Genomic DNA, 19,928 nt, shown 5'->3' on the forward strand with positions numbered 1-19,928 from the left:
CCATAAATAATACCTCTTTGGTATCACTGTATATCAGATATATAGAACAGCTGCATTCCTTTTTCCCCCTTAACTTCTTTTTCTAGAGAAGTTGTAGATTCACAGAAAATTAACACAGAAAAATTTATATTCTTTTTAGTGAATACAAAGTTCACTAAAACTACAATACATAAATTTGTATTACTTATTCTTTTTATTCTTTTCTTCTACTCCAAATATACATTAAAATTTACTTGTCCCTACTGGTAGGCATTTAGGTTGTTTTAAAACTTCTGTGATTAAAAAGAGTGTTGCAAAAATGGATATCCCTGATCGTGTCATTTTGCACATGTCCACTTATGAGTTAGAACATATTTCCAGAAAAGGAAATGCTGAATTGAAACTTACATGCATTTAAATGGACAGATACTGCCAAATGTCCTCCACAGAGGTACTAATTAACACTCCTAACAGTACCAGAATTCTCATTAAATTAAATACTATTAATATATTAACATTCAAAAAAAGGCCTCTCTTTGAAATTCTTATCTTGAAGATGCAATTATTTATTTTATATATCTACTTGAAAATCTCACAAACATCAAATCTGACATGACTTGATTTTCACTCTCAAAGGTACTCATTCTCTAGTTTTCAAACTTCTCTTTATATGTCCCATCCATAAAATTAGTAGCTGAAACTAAAAATTTGGGAGCCATCCTTGATAGTCCCTTTTCTCTCAGTCCTCAAATAATCAAAAACTAAGTTGTCACTTCTTCTTCCTACCCAACTCTTGACCCACTCACTTCTCTTTTCTTCACACCATGGCCCTAATGGCCCTAATCCATGCATTAACTCCCAATTAACTCCCACACCCACTCTGCCACTCTTTCAAACTACTCTGTGCAGAGTAGCCAAATTGCTTGCTCTCTTTTAAAATATTTCTGATTCTACCAATCCTTCCACCCCCCCCCCCAAAAAAAACACCAACCAACCTTCAGTGGCTTCTCAATGCTATTATGAATAAATTCCATGTTCTTATATGATCTTCAATCATGGTCTGTTACTGATACCACATTCCCATCTACTCTCCTTCTCCCTGTTCCCTTCTGACTCAGCTATTTTTTCAGTCATTCAAATGTTAATTTAAGTACATTCAGCATAGGCTAACACTGTAGTTTTTGTTCAAGATATAATTAAGTAGCTTTTTGTTTAATTGCATGTTCATTGCATCTCCCCTACTATAATGTAAGCTCCATGAGGGACAGTAACTTTTTGTTCATATTGTAACCCTATCATCTGATACCACAGAAGCTCAATAATTATTTACTGAATGAATATAACATATGTACAAAAAATAACCATTTCACGTAAGTCTAGAGTGGGAGAAGACTAGTAGTTGTTCTACTGATGCCTGTAATAACTTAAAAATTTCCCTTATTAGAAGGCAAATTTCTTAAAAATGAGAACAATATTGCTCCTTTTTGAATCATAAGCACTGGTATTTGGCACATAGGAGGCAGCCAATAAATATTTGGTAAATGAAAGAAGGATGAGTCATTATAAAAGTACATATCTATGGCTCCTAAATTTCTTATCACCTGTGTACCAGTAACTAGGAACATAAAAAACACTGCACCTTTTCTCTCTAGTGACCAGAGTTTGAAAGCAAGCAAACCTCAAAGTTCTTCTAATATTATACTAATTAGTTAGTTACATGGCTAACTTACCAAAGCAGACTTTCCCACGCCTCCTGAACCAAGGACCACTAGCTTGTACTCACGCATGGTGTGATCTGTTTAAGTACTGACAATCTGAAGAACAACAAAAAAAAGATTAATGAATTCATTAAGAAAACCTTAAGATTATACAATGTCTATACCAAATAACATAGGGTTTTGTTTTTGCTTTTGTTTTCCTTAAGACTATTAATGAGAAAACACAAAAATCCATGCATATTTTAACGTAAGTTTATAGGAATAAAAATATAAACAGTATAAATATAACATTATTTTCATTCATAAAAGATCATCTTAAACTAGACATTAATCATTAGCCTGTTCATATTACTTCTAAGACAGTTTTTGTTCAGAAAATAAGATAATTAAAATCAGTAGTTATCTTTCAACTATAATCATGAACCTAATTCATAATTCCTTATGAAGCTACCATTTAAACAAATACATACTTGTGGGGCTTTGGAACTGTATGTACCCCCAGAAAAACATGTTCTTAAATTTCATTCATTTCTAAGGGTGTACACCCATAGGGCTTTTTGATGAAGCTGCTTCAGTTAATGAATGGCCCACCTCAGTCAAGATGGGCTTAATCCAACTACCAGAGTTCTTTCATAGGTAGAATGAAATTCAGAGAGAGAAAAAGCCACAGAAAACAGGAAGCTGAACTTCATCACAACCCAGGAGATAAAGGAGAGACTGCCATGCGCACTGCCATGTGACAGAAGAGGCTAGGATCAGGAATCACTGACTGCCGGCCAGCCTCAGAACATCAGTCTTTGGGAAGAAACCATCACCTTGATGATGCCTTCGGCTTTCTTTTAGCCTCAAAACCATGAATTATTTAAGCTGACCTACTGCACAGTATTTACTTGAGCAGCCAAAGTAACTAAACAGTATTGTTTTGAAATTTTCAATAATAGGGGCTTTAAAATACATGCCATTTCATTTGCTTAAAACAGCCCATCATAACTCTATAAAATCTTGTTCATTATTCTCTATAGCTGAACCAGGTAAACTGTAACCTAAAAAAATTAGGATGTAAATGGGAAATTAAATTCTACAGGCAGGTGTTAGTAATATACTCATAAGACCCAAATTGCTAGAGGAAAGAAAAAAATGTGTGGTGGCTAGCCTTGTATGTCAGCTTGGCTAGGTTATAGTTCACAGTTATTTACTCAAACACATTTAGATATTGCTGTGAAAGGATTGTGCAGATTTGGTTAACATCTACAACCAGCTGACTTTAAGTAAAGGATAATTCAATACTGTGGGTGGGTCACATCTAATTACTTGAAAGCCACCTGCAACATCAACTTTTACCTGATTGCCAGCTCCCACAATCCTGTGAACCACATCCTTAAACTCTCTCTCTCTATATATATATGTATATATATATATACACACACACAAACACATACACATTCTATTGGTTCTTTCACACTGGAGAACTTGGACTGATAAAGAAGATAGGAAAGCATTTCCAATTTTGCCCATGATGGAGTAACTGGAAATTCATTTACCATACCAGAGTGGAAAACAGAACACTGAACAAAATACATAAAACAACTGTTTCCAGACAATGGATGATAAGTAGTATAGGAAGGTGATCTCTGAGAAATGGGAAAGAGAGTGAAATGAGACTTACAAGGGCATGGACTTTCTGGCTGGAGGCACTTTTCAGACTGTGGTGAAGGAAGGAAGAACTGAAATACAACCCAGAAACATACCAGAGAAGAGGGATTCATGCAAAACAAATTCTAGAAATTTGCTGAGGGATCCACCTGAGTCTGTGGGTAGGACTAAGTTGGTATGCAGGGTGAAACTCCATGAGGTAAGGCAGATAATAAATTTGGATCTTTCAGTTGCTCAATCCAAGAATGCACATGGAACTGGGAAATGTTAGAGTTCTGACTAGGAAAATACTTGTGCTGAAAAACTAGAAACTCGGGGGGAAAAAGTAGGCTTTAGCATTAAAGCTTTTTCCTTAAATAAAGGACACTCTATCCAGATGTTTCTATCAAAGCTTAAAACAAGCCTCAAAAGGATAGAAATGACCTGCAAGTAAGGCAACTATCATAATAGCCTAAAACTTTTTAAAAGAAGAAGAATTCCAAATATATATGATTAATAAGGCCTATCATCCAATCAATAATTAATAGACATGTGCCACTGATTATACACAATGTACAGACTGTATGTATGTGAAGATTTCACAATAAAAATATTAAAAAAAAAAAGAATTAATAGACATGTGAAGAAGAAAATGTGACTTGAAAGCAGGGTGAAACTAGTCAACTGAGACGTCCTAAAAATGAGATTGTGAGAACTGCCCAAAAAAGACTTTAAAACTGCTATTATAAATATGCTCAAGGATTGAAAACAAAAAATGAGATAAATGAAAGACATTTTAAAAAATCCTAAATGTGGCAAGTGTTCAAAATCAATATCTGAAATGAAAATATCACTAGTTGGGATTAAGAGGATATTAAATATTGCAGAAGAAAAGTCCAGAGAATTTGAAAACATAGCAACAGGAAGTACCCAAACTGTAAAAAGGAAAAAAGGCAACAAGGAGGAGGGGGAAAGGGAAGAGGTGGAGAAAAAGAGGAAGAAAGAATGGGAGGAGAAAAAAAGAAGAGAACCACAGAAAAATATCCAGTTATCAAGCACTCTAATATAAATGTATTAGCAGTCTAATATACAACTAGAATTGAGGAGAGAAGAAGAAAGACAAATGAAGAAACAATGCCAAAACATTTTCCAAATTTGACAAAAACTATTACCCCACAGTCCAAAGCAACTCAATGAATCCCTTTCCTTAAGGAAAATAAGAAAATCACACCAAGGCATATTATAACACAATCCCTGAAAATCAGTCAAAAAGAGAAACCTGAGGAAAAAGTTTGGATACAGAGCAAGATAAGAAATCAAAATTCTTGAGAGAAGCTATCCAAAACAGAAGAAAATGGAACAACACCTTCAAAATACTTAATGAAAAGGTCAGTCCAGATTGTTAAATACCATAAACATATTGTTCAAAAATGAAGGAGAAATAATTTCTTTTCAGGAAAAAAAATTCACAAGCTCAAACATTAAAAAAAAAAAGCTAGTAATATTCTACTAGTTTTCATTGCAGATCACTTGCAACCTATATTCTTGTAAATTCAAAATTATATATGCCAGTTTGGTGGTGGGTTCTTTGGTCTTCTGGGTATTGAAAAACAATTTACAAAACCAAAATTCAAAAAGAACTGGAGTTACTTGACTGAATAGATTCTGCAGGTTTGCTTCATGGGACAGAATTACAAATACCCTTTTTCAAATTTTGCATAATTTTCAAACTCTTACTCCTTGTGGAACTTCTTCCAGGAGCTTTCAATGTACGTTTTGAAGATGGTGAATTTTCCATAGTGTCTTGTAGAGTAAGTTTCTACACATTCGGCCCGCATGTAATCTTCATCAGCAAGAAAGGACTCTGGGAGTGGAGCTCATGCAGTTAAAGAGCCGTCTGGATAGGAATAGTTTTGAGGCTAGAAGTTCAAAATCAAGTCATCAGCAAGGTGATGCTTTCTCCTGCCCCAAGACTGTAGGGTTTTGGGGCTGGCTGCTGGAGATCCTTGGTCCTTGGCTTTACTGTCACATGACAATGCACATGGTAATATCTTCTTTCTCCTCCCAGGTTCCCCCAGTTGATTTTTTTTTGTTCACTTTCTAAAAGAGGTTTTATTTTTTTTTTTTTTTTAAAGGAAAGACAGAGAGAAGGAAGGAAGGAAGAAAGGGAAACATTTTTAAACATTTTCTTGTTTTTATTGTATTCTGTTTCTCCGTTTTTGTTACATGGGCTGGGGCCGGGAATCGAACCGAGGTCCTCCGGCATAGCAGGCAAGCACTTTGCCCGCTGAGCCACCGCGGCCCGCCCAAGAGGTTTTATTTTGAAATAATTTTTAAATTGCTGAGCAGTGCGTAGGCAGGCCATGGTGGCTCAGCAGGCATAGTTCTTGCCTGCCATGCTGGAGACCTGGGTTCAATTCCCAGTGCCTGCCCATGCAAAAAAAAAAAAAAAAATTGCTGAGCAGTTGCTATAAAATAATACAAACCCCGTACAGAGAACTCCAACATACCCATAGCCCCCAGATACCCCAATTTGCCACCTTTGCTGCATCATTCTATCATTTATTTTCTGAACATTTCAGAGCAGGTTGCTTATATAACAGCCAAACCAGTGAGCGATGGGGAAGGAGCCATTCAGGGAACCATAAAATCTTAACTCTTTCTTTGAGGGTGGTGGGGTGGTGGTGGTGGTGGTAGATGGGCTAATTGAATCGAACCTGGCTCTCCCTCATCGCCAGTGAGAATTCTACCACTGAACTACCCATGTACCCCCTACATCTTACTCTAAGTTGCCTTTACAATATTTTTTAATTTAATATTTTTATTGAGAAATCTTCTCATACATACACTCCATACATGGTATACAATCAATGGCTCACAAATATCATCACAAAGTTGTGTATTCATCACAATGATCATTTTGAGAACATTTGCATCACTTCAGAAAAAGAAAGGAAAAGAAAAAAAATCTCATACTCACCGTACCTCTTATCCCACCCTCTCACTAACCACTAATATCTCAATCTACCCAATTTTTTGCCCTTTATTTCCCCATATTATTATTTTTTACCCTTATTTGTTTATTCATCTGTTCACACCCTAGATAAAAGGAGCATCAGACACAAGGTTTTCACAACTACACAGTCACACCATAAAAGCTATATAGTTGTACAATCTTCTTCAAAAATTAAGGCACTAGAACACAGCTCAACAGTTTCAGGTCCTTCCCTCTAGCCACTCCAGTACACCATAACTAAAAAGGACATCTATATAATGCATAAGAATAACCTCCAGGACAACCTCTTGACTTCAGTTGAAATCTCTCAGCTACTGAAATTTTATTTCATTTCTCTTCCCCTTTTGGTCAAAAAATCATGGGATTTTTCTCAATCCCAGGACGCCAGGTCCCAGCTTATTCCAAGAGTCCTGTCCCATGTAGTGGGGAGGGCAGTGAGTTGTCAGGCTGCCCTAAAGAGAGAGCCACATTTGAGTAACAACGAGGTTCCCTGAGGACGACCATGAGACACAATTATAAGTAGGCTTAGCTTCTTCCTTTCAGGTACAAGTTTCATAGGGGCAAACCCCAAGACTGATGGCTCAGCCCATTGAACTGGCTGCCCCCACTTTTTGTGAGAATACCCAGAATTCCCTAGATGGTGAAGTTGAGTATCTCCTCCTTTCTCCCCAGTACCCCAAGAGGACTTTGCAAATACTTTTTTATTTTCTGCCCAAATTACTCTGGGATATATCATGGCATCACACTAACCTGTATACCCCCTAGTTGATTTTTGATAAGGGTACCAAGCCAGTGGAGAAGGAAAGTCTTGTGATGGTTACATTCATGTGTCAACTTGGCCAGGTAATGGTGCCCAGTTGTTTGGTCAAGCAAGCACTCACCTAACTGTTACTAAGAGGATATTTCGCAGCCTTAAATCATCAGCAAATTGATTGCATTTGTGGTTGATTACATTTACAATCAATTAAGGAGAGTGTCTTCAGCAATGAGAGATGCTTAATCCAAGCAGTTGAAGGCCTTAAAAGGAGAAATGATGGCTTCAGCAGTCAGAAGAGAGAACTTCCATCGCTACTTCAGTCAGTCAGCTTCTCTTGGGAAGAAATTCATTGAAAACCTCCCATGGAGCACTCAGCTTACAGCCTGCCCTACAGAATTTGGATTCATGCATCCCCATAGCTGTGTGAGAAATTTTATAAAATCTTATATTTATAGATATCTGCTGTTGGTTCTGGCTCCCTAGAGAACCCTGACTAATACAAGTCTCTTCAACAAATGATGTTGGGGAAATTAGATATCCACATGCAAAAGAATGAATGTAAACCCCTACATCACATAATATATAAAAATTAATTCAAAATTAATTAAAGACCTAAACACAAGAGCTAAAACTAAAAAACTTTTAGAAAAAACATAAGGGAATACATTTAGGATCTTGTATTACACAATGGATTCTTAGACTTTATGCCAAAAGCCTAGCAACTGAAGAAAAATAAACTGGACCACAAAAAAGACAATCTAATTTGAAAAAGGGTCAAGGACTTGAATAGGCATTTTTCAAAAGAAAACATACAAATGGCCAATGAGCATATGAAACAATCGTCCAACCCTCATTAGCCAAAAGGGAAATGCAATCAAAACCACAATGAGATACTACTTCACATATGCTAGAATGGCTATTATTTTAAAAATTTTAAAATGTTGGGAAGGATGAAGAAAAATAGGAATCCTTGTACACTACTGGTGGGAATGTAAAATGGTACAGTTGCTGTGGAAAATAGTTTCGCAGTTCCTCAGAAAGTTAAGTATGGAATTACCATATGACCCAGCAATCCCACTTCTAGGTATACACCCTAAAGAAATGAAATAGAAACTAGAAGAGATATTTGCACACCAATGTTCATACCCTTGTGTAGTTCTCTCCCATGCTGAATCAAGATTGGTCATGTGGCCAAAAAAATATGGCAGAAGTAATAACACGTGACTTCAAGTTTAGCTCCTCAAAGGCACTGCAGAATTGTGCCATGGTCTTTTGGATCATTCCCTCTGCTGGAAGCCAGTCACAGTATCAAGAGGATACTGAATGAGCCCTTTAAAGAAGCCTAGCTGAAGAGTGGGCTACCAACCTGCCAACCAAAGGAATGAGTACTTTAAAGGAATATTGTGCAGTTATAGCCAAGCCTTCATCCAGATGTTTGCAACGCCATGAGATACCATGAGTCAGACCCTCAAGCCAAGTCATTTCCAAATTCCTGATAATTAGAAACTCAGAGAAACAACCTATATCATGGTTAGGGACACATGTCAACTTGGCCAAGTTGTGGTACCTGTTTATCTGATTGGGCAAGTGCTGGCCTGTCTGTTGCAATGAGGACATTTCATAGGATTAGGTCATGATCACGTCAGCTGCATCCACAGCTGATTCCATTTGTAATCAGCCAAAGAGGAGTGTCTTCTGCAATTAGTGATGCTAAATCTAATCATGGGAAGCCTTTTAAGGAGGACTCAGAGGAGACAGATTCCATTCCTGCTTTGGCTGGTGAGCCTCTCCTGTGGAGTTCATCCAGGTCATCCATTGGAGTCGTCGGCTTCGCAGCCTGCCCTGTGGATTTTGGACTCTGCGTTCCCGCGGTCACGTGAGACACTTTTATAAATTTTATATTTGCAAGTGTTCCCTGTTGATTCTGTTTCTCTAGAGAACCCTAACTAATACAACTGATTATTGTTGTCTTAAGCCAGTAAGATTTGGGCTAATCTGTTACCCAGCAATAGATAATAAAACAGGAGTGAAAGTAATCTGCATGGAAAAGAAAGTCTTCTCAACAAATCAAGCTGGAACCATTAGATATCACCTAGAATAACAATAACAACAACTTCTATTTTTTGTTCAAATTAGCAACTTCCATTTTTTGTTCAAATTAGCAGAAATCTAGAAACATCACAAGTATCCATCCAGAAATGAATGGGTAAATTATGTTATATCTAATCAATGCAATACTACTCAGTGATACAAAGGAATGAACTACTGATAAGATTCAATAACAGAGATAAATCTGAAAACATACTCAGCACAAAAGAGCGAACACTACATGATTCTACTTATTGCTCAGATGTGGCCTCTCTCTAAGCCAAACTCTGCCAATAAACTCACTACCCTCCCCTTACATGCGACTTGACTTCCAGGGATTAAGTCTCCCTGGCAATGTGGAACATGACTCCCAAGGATGAGCCTGGCCCTGACGTCATGGAACTGACAATGCCTTCTTGACCAAAAGAGGGAAAAGAAATGAAACAAAATAAAGTTTCAGTAGATAAAGGATTACAAACAGAGTCGAGAGATCATTCTGGAGGCTACTCTAATGCAAGCTTCAGTCAGATACTGCGAACTGCCACAGTATTCCTGAAAACCCTCAAGAATACCCTGGGTTCTGTCTACCCTGGGCTCTATCTAAGACTCTATAAATGTTTTACTTGGTAGATTTATTTACTCAGAAACTCAAGGCCTCCAGATTGTTTTTATGCCAGATAAACCCTGAAAGCCAGTGGCACCAGCCTTTCCAAGAACATGAACCAGTTTCATTCCTTTAATCCATAATGCTGATACCCCTTTTCAGTTTGAAGAAGTTAGAATGGTCATTGTCCAGATATCTCTGAAATCTGAGACAATGATCAAATGCGAGGGAGGAGGTGTAACAGAGAAATTCGGATTTAACAAATGATTATGGCTACTGAATAATCACATAGATGCTTCACTTTAGTTTCTAGTGTATTCGAACAGACAGAAGGAACAACCTGAAATAGGTGAACTGTAATTCAAACTTGATCTTTAATAATGACTGTATAACGATATAACTTTTATCTTGTGACCATGTGATTGTAAAAACATTGTGAATGATAGACCCTTTATCTAATGTATGGTTAGATGGGTAATAAAATAAAGACATGCATGGGAAAAAAAAAAACGGATCAAAGGAAGGGGAGACCAGAGGCTGGGAGAATAGTTAGGAACCTGCAATAGCTCCAGTGGGAAAGGACAAGGACCTGTATAGTAGTATTAGAGCTGAAAAGGGGGTAGTAGTTTTCTGAAGGTAAAATTGACAGGACTGTAAATGATCAGAGGTTATTATTAATGGAATGGAGAAGAATCAAGGATAACTCTTGGATATCTTAGCTTGAGCAAATAAGCGGCTGGTAGCATACCTCCATTTACGACTGAAAATATGAAAGGAGGTTTAAAAAAACTTTTTATCAAAAATTAAGTTTGAGATTCCTACAGGAAAGCCAGGTACAGATATCTGGTAGATATTTAAACATTCAAGTCTGGAAGCTTGGTAGAGACAAATGAGCTAGAGGTACAGACTCAGGAGTCACCATTAGAAATGACAGTAGCTAGAACCACAGCAGTAGATGAGATCAATCAAGGAAAGACAAGAAGAAAGCTAAGAACTGAGCCTGAGAAACAAACACAGCTTAATATGCAGATGAACAGGGAGCCTTAGGGAAACGTGAGGTAGGATGGTTTGTGCTGGAGGGTGGGCATCCTATGCTTCCATCTTTATCAGGTGGTTCCCTCATTTTCATGAAAGGAAAAAAACCCGTTAAATACAAGACAATATATTTCATACAGATGCCCATTTCCCTAATCTTCCTTCCAAGCATTCAATGATTCTTAGCTAGGATTCCTGTCATTCTAAATAAGATACAAATTCATCATCTCTCTTATTCAAAAGTGGGTATTTCACAAGAGGGAATCCTAATATATAGCAAGGTTCATTTATATTGCCAAAAAGCCTCCAGCTCGTCTGGGACAACAGAATTTGCGGGAAGCACTCAGACAAATGGTCACATTATTCTGGGTATTCTGCAACAATAAATTTTTTGGCCCTTATTCTCAAGTGAGAAGATATTCAATTTCTAAAGTTGTTTTTCACATATTGTGTGGTAAGAAAAGTATTTTCTTTACACCTAACAAATGCCAAGAGTTAAAGAATACATGCACATGTGCACACATGCAAATAACAAGAATAATGTAGCTCCTATGAGAAAACACATAAATACCCAATAAAGAATAATGTGAGTTAATGTTTTCTTCCTAAAAGGGGCAGTTCTAACTCATTACTGCCAAGTTAGAAATCACTATGTTCTTCCAGGCAAATCCTATGCCTTTTTATGGAAATCTCTTGTGCCCTGCAGTCATAATACAGCACCAGAAAATTTCTCACTCTGGTCAAGATTCCCTGACAAATAAGGAGGACAGAAATAAACATTTTACTATGTTTAAATTATAAGTCAATCTTGAGTCCCTAACATTATGGCTCAGGTTATGATATAACAATTTTTTCATCCTACCTTCAACAAAACTACTTCTAACTTTCACAAACCTTGACTGTTTTTGTGAAGCAAATTAATCGCAACTTCATCATTTCTATATTCTTTATATATGTAAACTAATTAATTAAAGGAAAAAGTATTTCCTATCATCTAACTGCACATGCAAAACAAAATTCACTAAATTTTGGAGAAAAAAATTTTATATAAAGGAACCCTGAAGGTAGCTCCTTAAGCAGTTACATTGGTGGTTATATATAAATAAACAAGGACAAATAAGCTGTAAGTATTTCTAAACTGACTACACCATACTAGGGTAGGGCAATAAATATGGAAACCAAGGTGAAACTTAACTTTCTAAGTAAAGAGCAATATTCTTTTTACTATATAATAATAGAAATCCAATTTTTTTTTGGTAATATGAAATTCACATAATTATCACTGACAGAATCCTCTTCCTTGATATTTTCTCCTCTTGTTCTTCCTAAGCCTCTTAAAAACTACTACTTTGGGAGAAAGATGTATATAGAGAGAAACTGACTGGATACAATTTACTGGTAAATGAATTTTCTAAAGCAGTCCTTATACTCTAAAATCAGGTACACCTCGTTCAACAGCACTTCCGACCCCAGTCCCACAACATGAGGAGATACGTTCCAAGAGGTCAATAAGGATTCTCAAAAGAAACAAACATTTAATCACAGATTTCAGGGAACAATTTGAACAGAGGCAATAAATTCTACAAAAAGAACAAAAACCAAAAGAAACAGTTAACAGAATCTATAGAAGATTGTAAAATAAATGTAATACCCTTACAGAGACTCTCGAAATTATCAAGTCCATGAAAATACACAATGAAGATTTAGGAAATAAAAGTACAATCATCAAAATAAAAACTCAGTAGATGAGGAGAAAAATAGATAAAGATGCAGAGCAAGTTAGTGAACCAATATACTGAATCCAGGGAGTCTATTAGAATGCAAAATAGAACAAAAAGAGAGAGATGGAAAGTATGAAAGGAAAGAGGTAAGAAGGATAGGTCAAAAGTTACAACACCTGTGACAGGAAGTCTAGAAAAAGAACAGAGAAACCAAAGTAAATCATAGAAGAAAATGTCCAAAGGCAAATTAAGAAAGTTATAACTCTTCAGATTCAAAGTGCCCAATGAATGCCAAAATAATGAAAAATAAAAGAGTCATACTGGAACATACGGCAGTTAAAATTTCAAACCACCAAAAACGAAGACAAAATCCTAATGCTTCTAGAAAGGAAAAACAAACTGCCTTCTTCCTAAATGTGGACAGGCTTACAGGAAAGAGACTACAGCAGATGTAATCCTTTCTGACTTCTGAAGCCAGGTTAGAAAAAGTGTTAGAGCTTTCTCTTGGGTTATCTTTTTTTTTGGAGCCCTGAGCATCATATTGGCCTGGCTGCCTGAAGCTACCACTTTGGAGAACCATATAAAAAGACCACAGAGATCGACAGAGGTGTCTGAGGTGCATCAGCCATTCCAGTCTTTCCAGACTCTACTAAAGAAACCTCCACGATGCTCTCAGCAAAAGCCACTGTCTGTCTGCAACACCAGGAGAGTGCATAAGTCAAATCTACCCAGTTAAGATGCTCTTTAATTCCAAACCCAAGAAAACATGAGTGATAAATATATGCTTACTGTTTTGTAAGTCACCTCATTTTATGCCCTGCACTTAGAATACAGCACCAGAAAATAATCTAAATTAAAGGAGGGAAGGGAAAAAATGAAGGAACAAAGAACAGATGGAGACAATGAAAATAATGGAAAATTGTTAGACTTAAACCCAAATATATCAGTAATTACCTTAATAAAGGTTCAATAGGAAAAAATAAAAATTTAAATATAAGACAAAATATGTAAGAAGGGGACATTTTGGAGAAAGCACAGCTGCTTAGAGAGCCGATACAGATTGCGGAGAGATGACAAATGTGTAGAGACAGAAAATGTCCTGGGAAATCCTAAACTAAGAGATGAAATCCAGAATTTGCCCTGGAGGAGCTAAGAGAGGACGACAGACGCTGAGACAGTCATTTCTGAAACTAACCCAGGAGAGAAGGACCTGTAGACGTCACCATGTGCCTTCCCTTCTGAAAGAGACACCCGGGACACAGTCAGCCTTTCTTGACTGAAGATGAAAGTATATTCATGACTGAAGATGCACAACACTGTAAACTTCTCCACCAGAGTGGGCTTCCTATTCCTCCGGCCCCCTTCTTTCATGCAGGTGAAGGAGCTGGAGAAGAGAGTTGTGGTGGTTACTCCAGATTCGGCAAAGCCCAACTGTGCACATGCTGGTCCCTCTGAGGTCACCTCTCAAAAGCTGGCCCAAGCATAACCACCTATCACTCTATCTGTAACTCAGGGAAATGCCACCACCTTCCAACCCTGGCCCCACAAGACCACCACTTACTGCAACTCTTGAGAAAATAATGAAAAGGGGTGAAGAAGAAAATAAAAGTAACCATCCACAGATAACCATTATTTGTATTTTGGGGAATTTTCCAAACACTACACACATAGGCACACATACACACCAAATTTTTGTTCACAGTGCTTAAGCAATGCCAGAGGCTGGGGTAGCGGGTACGGATAAGGGTTCCTGGAGCCTGACTTACGGGTCTGAACCCTGGCTCTGTCACTCTAGCTATTTAGCCTTCAGCAAATTGCTCTCTCTGAAAAACTGGAATGACTGTGGTAGCAATCACCTCCCAGCGTTGCCAAGAGGATTAAATGAGGCGGTATGTATGAAGTGTTTCCCATGGCGCCAGCACATGAAAAGAGCTATGCAACTCTGAGTTAACAGATCATCCAATTCTCCATCCTACTTGTTATTTTATCACAACCATGTTATGAAATGTTCTCGGAAAGCATTCTTTTTAAGATATAGAGCAAAAATTGACAGAACTAAAAGGAAAACTGGGCAAATGCACAATGATGATTAGATTTTTAAATTTCTCTCTTAATAACTGCTACAACAAGAAGACAGAGAATCAGTAAGAATATACAGAAGACTTGAGCACCATAATGAACCAACTTCACCAAAGAAACATATATAGAAGCTACACACACTAACTCCAAATTACATGTTCTTTTCAAGTGCAAATAGATCATTTACCAGAACAGAATATGTTAGGCCACAAATCAAGTCTCAACACATTTCAAGGACAGATATTTTGGTCAGTATTTTCTAAATACAATGCAATTAAGCTAAAAATAAATACAAAAATGTAACTATATAATCCCAAAGAGTTTGCAAATGAAACACAATTCTAAATAACACAGGAGAAATCAAGATGGAAATTAGCAAACACTTTGAACAAAATGATAATGGAAATATGACATCAGAAATTACTAGAGTTCCAACAATAAAGAAAAATTGTACAAGAGAAAAGCCCAAGAACAAGAAATCATGGCAAGCAAATAAATTAGTAACAATCATTATTAAAATTCTAAGTATAAAATGTACAAAAATATGGAAATAAAACTCCAATCAGCTCAACATTTTTGCATGGGAGGAGTCAGGAAAGGGAAGGAAAGGTGTGCTCAAGTTTTTCTCTAGCGTGCAGAAAGGATAAAGATATTGAAATTCTCTTCATACACAACTGGAAAAATATAAATCTAAACATGTGAAAAAAGAATACCAACAATCAGATAAGAAATACATAATTTAAAAATCACTAAAGGAACGATGGGATGAAGAAAAAATGATCAAGTCAACAACAGAAAATGCAAAATAAACAATAGGAAAGAATGGTAAATAGAAGACAGAACAAGACCAAACGTATCAGTAGTCACAATACAATAAACTGAAATCCTCCTAAAACCTAATTCTGAAAACAGCAGATGATGATAAAGGTGATTTTATAAAAAGTCTATAATGACAAATATAGGACTCAGAAAATAATATATTTAAGTAAAATGTAGCAAATCTCATAAGATCTACATAATGCTTATCTTGTCTTCTTCGAAATACTTAAGTGGGATTTTAACAATGGAATGCCAGAATCACACTATTTTCTTTTCTGAAAAACCACTCTGTATCTCTAAATATGGCCATTTGCCTCAGAACTCTACACTCACAAAATGGTCTATTCCAATTCGGGGCAAACTATTACAAAGTCCTTTACACTCTCTATGATCTGTTTCTTTGTAGTGGCCGCTGACTGGATCTTAGTTTTTGCTTTGATTCTAAACAGAATACAGAAAATTCCTCTTCCATTCTACTCCTTCAAACACCTGTAGGGTAGGACAGTTACCCTACCCCTCTTTTAGATATTCTCTTTTTCAATATAAGTACTTCTTTCTTTTAACAAATTATTAAGTTTCAAATTCTGTTATTCTAGTCTCTTTTGCAACTCTCTTTCACAAAATGAAATATATGTGACGAGTGGTAAAAAGGTTTCTATCAAAAAAAGAGCAGCTACTATATTCCCTTTCTACAACAGCTACTTTAAACTATTCCAGCTGTTTCTTTTAGTGTCTTCCTTCATGTCTAAATAACATTTATACTGCTATCTCTTGGACTCTAATTTTAGATATTGTTCTTATGGTAGATAAAAATTTTAGTTCTCTGAAACAAAAACATAGCAAAGCATATGCAGACTACTTTTCCTTTTTTTGTGTAATTATAGTTTATGCTTATTCTGAAATTCTCTATCAACATACGTTTCAACCCAGTAAAACCTGCCAGATGATCTATCAGTTTCATCTCCATCTGTCACCCTCATGAAGGAAGGGAGGAGGGAGGGAGCTTGACCCTTCCTAGAACTTTCTGCCCTTCTGCTATATTCTGTGCACCAGCTGCTTTCTAGGCCTGCAGATGGCCGCAACCTAGGTTTTCCTTAATGTAGTGATTTAGACCAGTGTGCCTCAAATGCCTAGCCACAAACTACCAAAATTTTGTATCGGCCCATCAGAAAATAAGGGTCTTTCCCAAGTAAATCAGTGTCTTCCTTAAGCATGTTCAGTTCAGCTGAACAGTATGAATATCTAATATAGGGCTGCTGAAAGTATTTTAAGAGAAAGAAAAAAAAAACCCACTGAATTATAGACTGTTCTCAGTATTGTGGCTTTCCTTTTTTGGTGCAAATATCAAAAACTGAATAGTAACATTTTAAGAATACTTTTAAAAGCACAAGGTTGGGCAGTGCAAAGGTGGCTCAGTGGTAAAATTCTTGCCTGCCATGCCAGAGAGCCAGGTTTGATTCCTGGTACCTGCCCATGCAAAAAAAAAAGGAAAAGCACAAGGATTCCTCAACTTCTCAGGTTTACCACATTTCTATGCTAGATGAAATTCCCCCATTTCCTCCTTAAATATTAAAAGAGAACACAAATTCTATTGCTTTAAAGAAATTCACCCATCATTAATCTTCAAATAAATCTTTACCAAAATCTTTGGTAAAATATGAATGACACAGTTACCCCATTTATTATACACTTGAAATTCTCCAAAAATTCAAGTAAAGGATTAAAATATTTAGTTCAACCCTCTTGCTTATTTAAGAATAAAATTTTTGACAAATCTGACATGTGTACTTGAAAGGCTTAATATATTATTATAAGAAGACACAACAATATAGATTTGAAATTATTCCTTGAACAAAAATGTTACTGTCTGTACTTTCCTCACTTTATAATAATTTCTGTGGCATCTTTAGTCATATCTCCTTGTTCATTGTAATTGTTTATTTGTAACTTCTTTCTTTTCCTTTTTTTTTTTTTTTTAGGTGCATGGTCTGGGAATCGAAACTGGGTCTCCTGCATGGAAGGCAAGCATTCTACCATTGAACCACCTGTGTACCCTCTCTTTTTTTTTTTGATCAATCTCACTAGGTCTGTTAATCCTCAATTGTAAATTTGTTTTGAATTTATTTAATTTCTGCTCTCTATGTTTATTATTTTACCTGTATTTTGTACTTTTTCTAATTTAAACTGGATACTAGGTTTATTAATTTTCCTTATTCTTTTCCTATTACTATCTCATACACCCTCCATAAGGTACCATTTTCTTTCCACCTAAAGTACATCTTTCAGAATTTTTCTAAGTGATGTTCATTTAACTGATGATAAAATCTCCCAGTTTTTGTCTGAAAACTTCCTCTGGTATCTTCAATCCTGAAATCTCAGCATACTAAGGTTACTTATTCTATTGTCTTTTGTCTTCCACTTTTGCTTTGAGTAAGTCGACTGTGAGCAGATCTTTCAAATGCAAATTTAGCCTCTCTCTCCGGCTGTTTTTAAGATTTCTGGTTCATCTTTGATTGTCTATAAATTTAACTATGATGTGTCTAGGTTTACATTTTTATGCTCCTGCTTTAGATTTATTTGATTTCTTAGATCTGTATGTTTCTGCAGTTTTGGAAATTTTCTAATGCAGTCTTTTCTAATATTATTTATCCTTAATTTTTACTCTCCTCTGAAATTCTGCTTAGACCACAGTTAGGTTCTCATGCTTTTCTCATGTTAGCTAGGATGCAGACTAGGCTACTATAATAAAAGACCACAGTTGGCTTAAAAAAAAAAAAATTCAAGCCTTTGAACTCTCACATTCCAGTCTGAAAGGACAATCCAAGGCTGGCAGTTCAGTATTTTCACAGAGCCAAGCTCTTACATCCTGTTGCTCTGTCACCTATTACCCTCTTCCACAGAGCTAAAAATAAGTCACCATGTCCACATTCTGGTCCTGGGGCAGGAGAAAGATGAGAGGGCATACCCCTTTACTCTTACGGAGTGCAGGTTGCAACCATAACTTTCACTCGAATTCCAAATTCCAAAAACTTAAATGGTAAAACCTCACTATTGAGAAGGCAGTGAAACAGACACTTTAGTTGGACAGCAAATCATCCAATATATCAACTGCTTACAAGAAGGAGACAGAGATCAGGGAAAATTAGCAATCTCGGTGACAATTTTCCAAGTTTCTTCTCTTCTTTAAAGTATTTCCAATCTGTTTCTTTATTTCAGTTAAATCATTATTTTAAAGATCATCTTCTAGTTCACTAATTATCTGAGTCCAATCTACTATTAAATCTGTCAGTTGAGTTTTTTTTTTAAGCTTATACAGGTAACGGAGAAACTTAGCCTACCTATAAGTATGCCTAACAGTTACTTCTGGAGAACCTCTTTTGTTGTTCAGATGTGACCTCACTCTCTCTTAGCCCAACTCTGCAAGTAAAATCATTGCCCTCCCCTCTACGTGGGACATGATACCCAGGGGTGAAAGACTCCCTGGTGGTGTGAGAGATGAGTCCGAAGGATGAGTCCAGCCCTGGCACCATGGGATCAACAATTCCATCCTGACCAAATGGGGGAAAAGAAGTGTAATGAATAAAATATCAGTGGAAGAGACAGTTCAAATACAGTCGAGAGGCTACCCTGGGGGTCACTCTTACAGAAGCTTCAGTTAGACACTGCTACCTATCATAACTTGCCAACACCCAATCAAAACCATTCCAGCCAATTCTAAAAAACACCTAGGGCAATATATAAGATTCTACAAAGTTTCCATGCACAGGGTAACTTTCGAGAAACTACAACCTCCAGATGGATCCCTGGACCAGATAAGTTGTGAAAACCCAGAGGGCCCAGCCTTTGCAGAACACCAGCTAGTTCCATCTTCCCACCCCATACTACTGACAGCCCCTCCCAACACGAAAAAGTTAGAATGGCCATAGCCCAAATACCCCTAAAGAGTGGGACAGAAAGATCAAAGGTGATGGTGGAGTTATATAGAGAAGTCAGGGTTTAGCAAACGAATATGAATGCTGAATAATTAAATTGATATTTCTTCAGTATTTAAGAGAAGCTAGAAGTAAAAACTGAAAACTGTGGAATAGTAACCCATGTTAGACTCTGAAATCTGTTCTACAACTAATTGTTGTGTTGTATTTTGAAATTTACTGCTTTTTTGTATATATGCTATTTTTCACACATACATGCAAAAGTCAATTGTGGTGATAAAAAAATATTTATGCCTTCTAGCCTCCTATATCTGGAGTGGCTAGAAGGAAAAATCTGAGATGATGGTATGACAAACTCTGGGGTCTGTTCTGTAACTGTTTGTTGAAGAATGCTTTGAAAACTAGTGCTTTTTTCTTTGCTTTGCTTTGTATATATATTATATAATAAAAATCATTTTATTTATTCCCGTTTCATACTATATTCATATGTAGATAGAATGATAGATATGAATAATATATATATGTATATTTATGATATACAATATTGA

At 36.5% G+C, this 19,928-nt stretch overlaps 1 protein-coding gene across 5 annotated transcripts in view; it reads right to left on the reverse strand.

Annotated features, from left to right (window-relative positions):
* Positions 1 to 19,928, reverse strand: part of RAP1A (RAP1A, member of RAS oncogene family) — a 114,064-nt gene that overhangs the window by 28,969 nt on the left and 65,167 nt on the right. For all 5 annotated transcript variants that reach the window (XM_077119912.1, XM_077119913.1, XM_077119911.1 and 2 more), the window contains one exon: positions 1,710 to 1,793. In XM_077119912.1, the coding sequence (XP_076976027.1) occupies positions 1,710 to 1,766 (57 nt within the window). In that variant the 5' untranslated portion in view covers positions 1,767 to 1,793. The remainder of the gene's footprint in view (positions 1 to 1,709; positions 1,794 to 19,928) is intronic.

This window comes from Tamandua tetradactyla, chromosome 11, assembly GCF_023851605.1.
Source record: "Tamandua tetradactyla isolate mTamTet1 chromosome 11, mTamTet1.pri, whole genome shotgun sequence".
Lineage (NCBI taxonomy): Eukaryota > Metazoa > Chordata > Mammalia > Pilosa > Myrmecophagidae > Tamandua > Tamandua tetradactyla.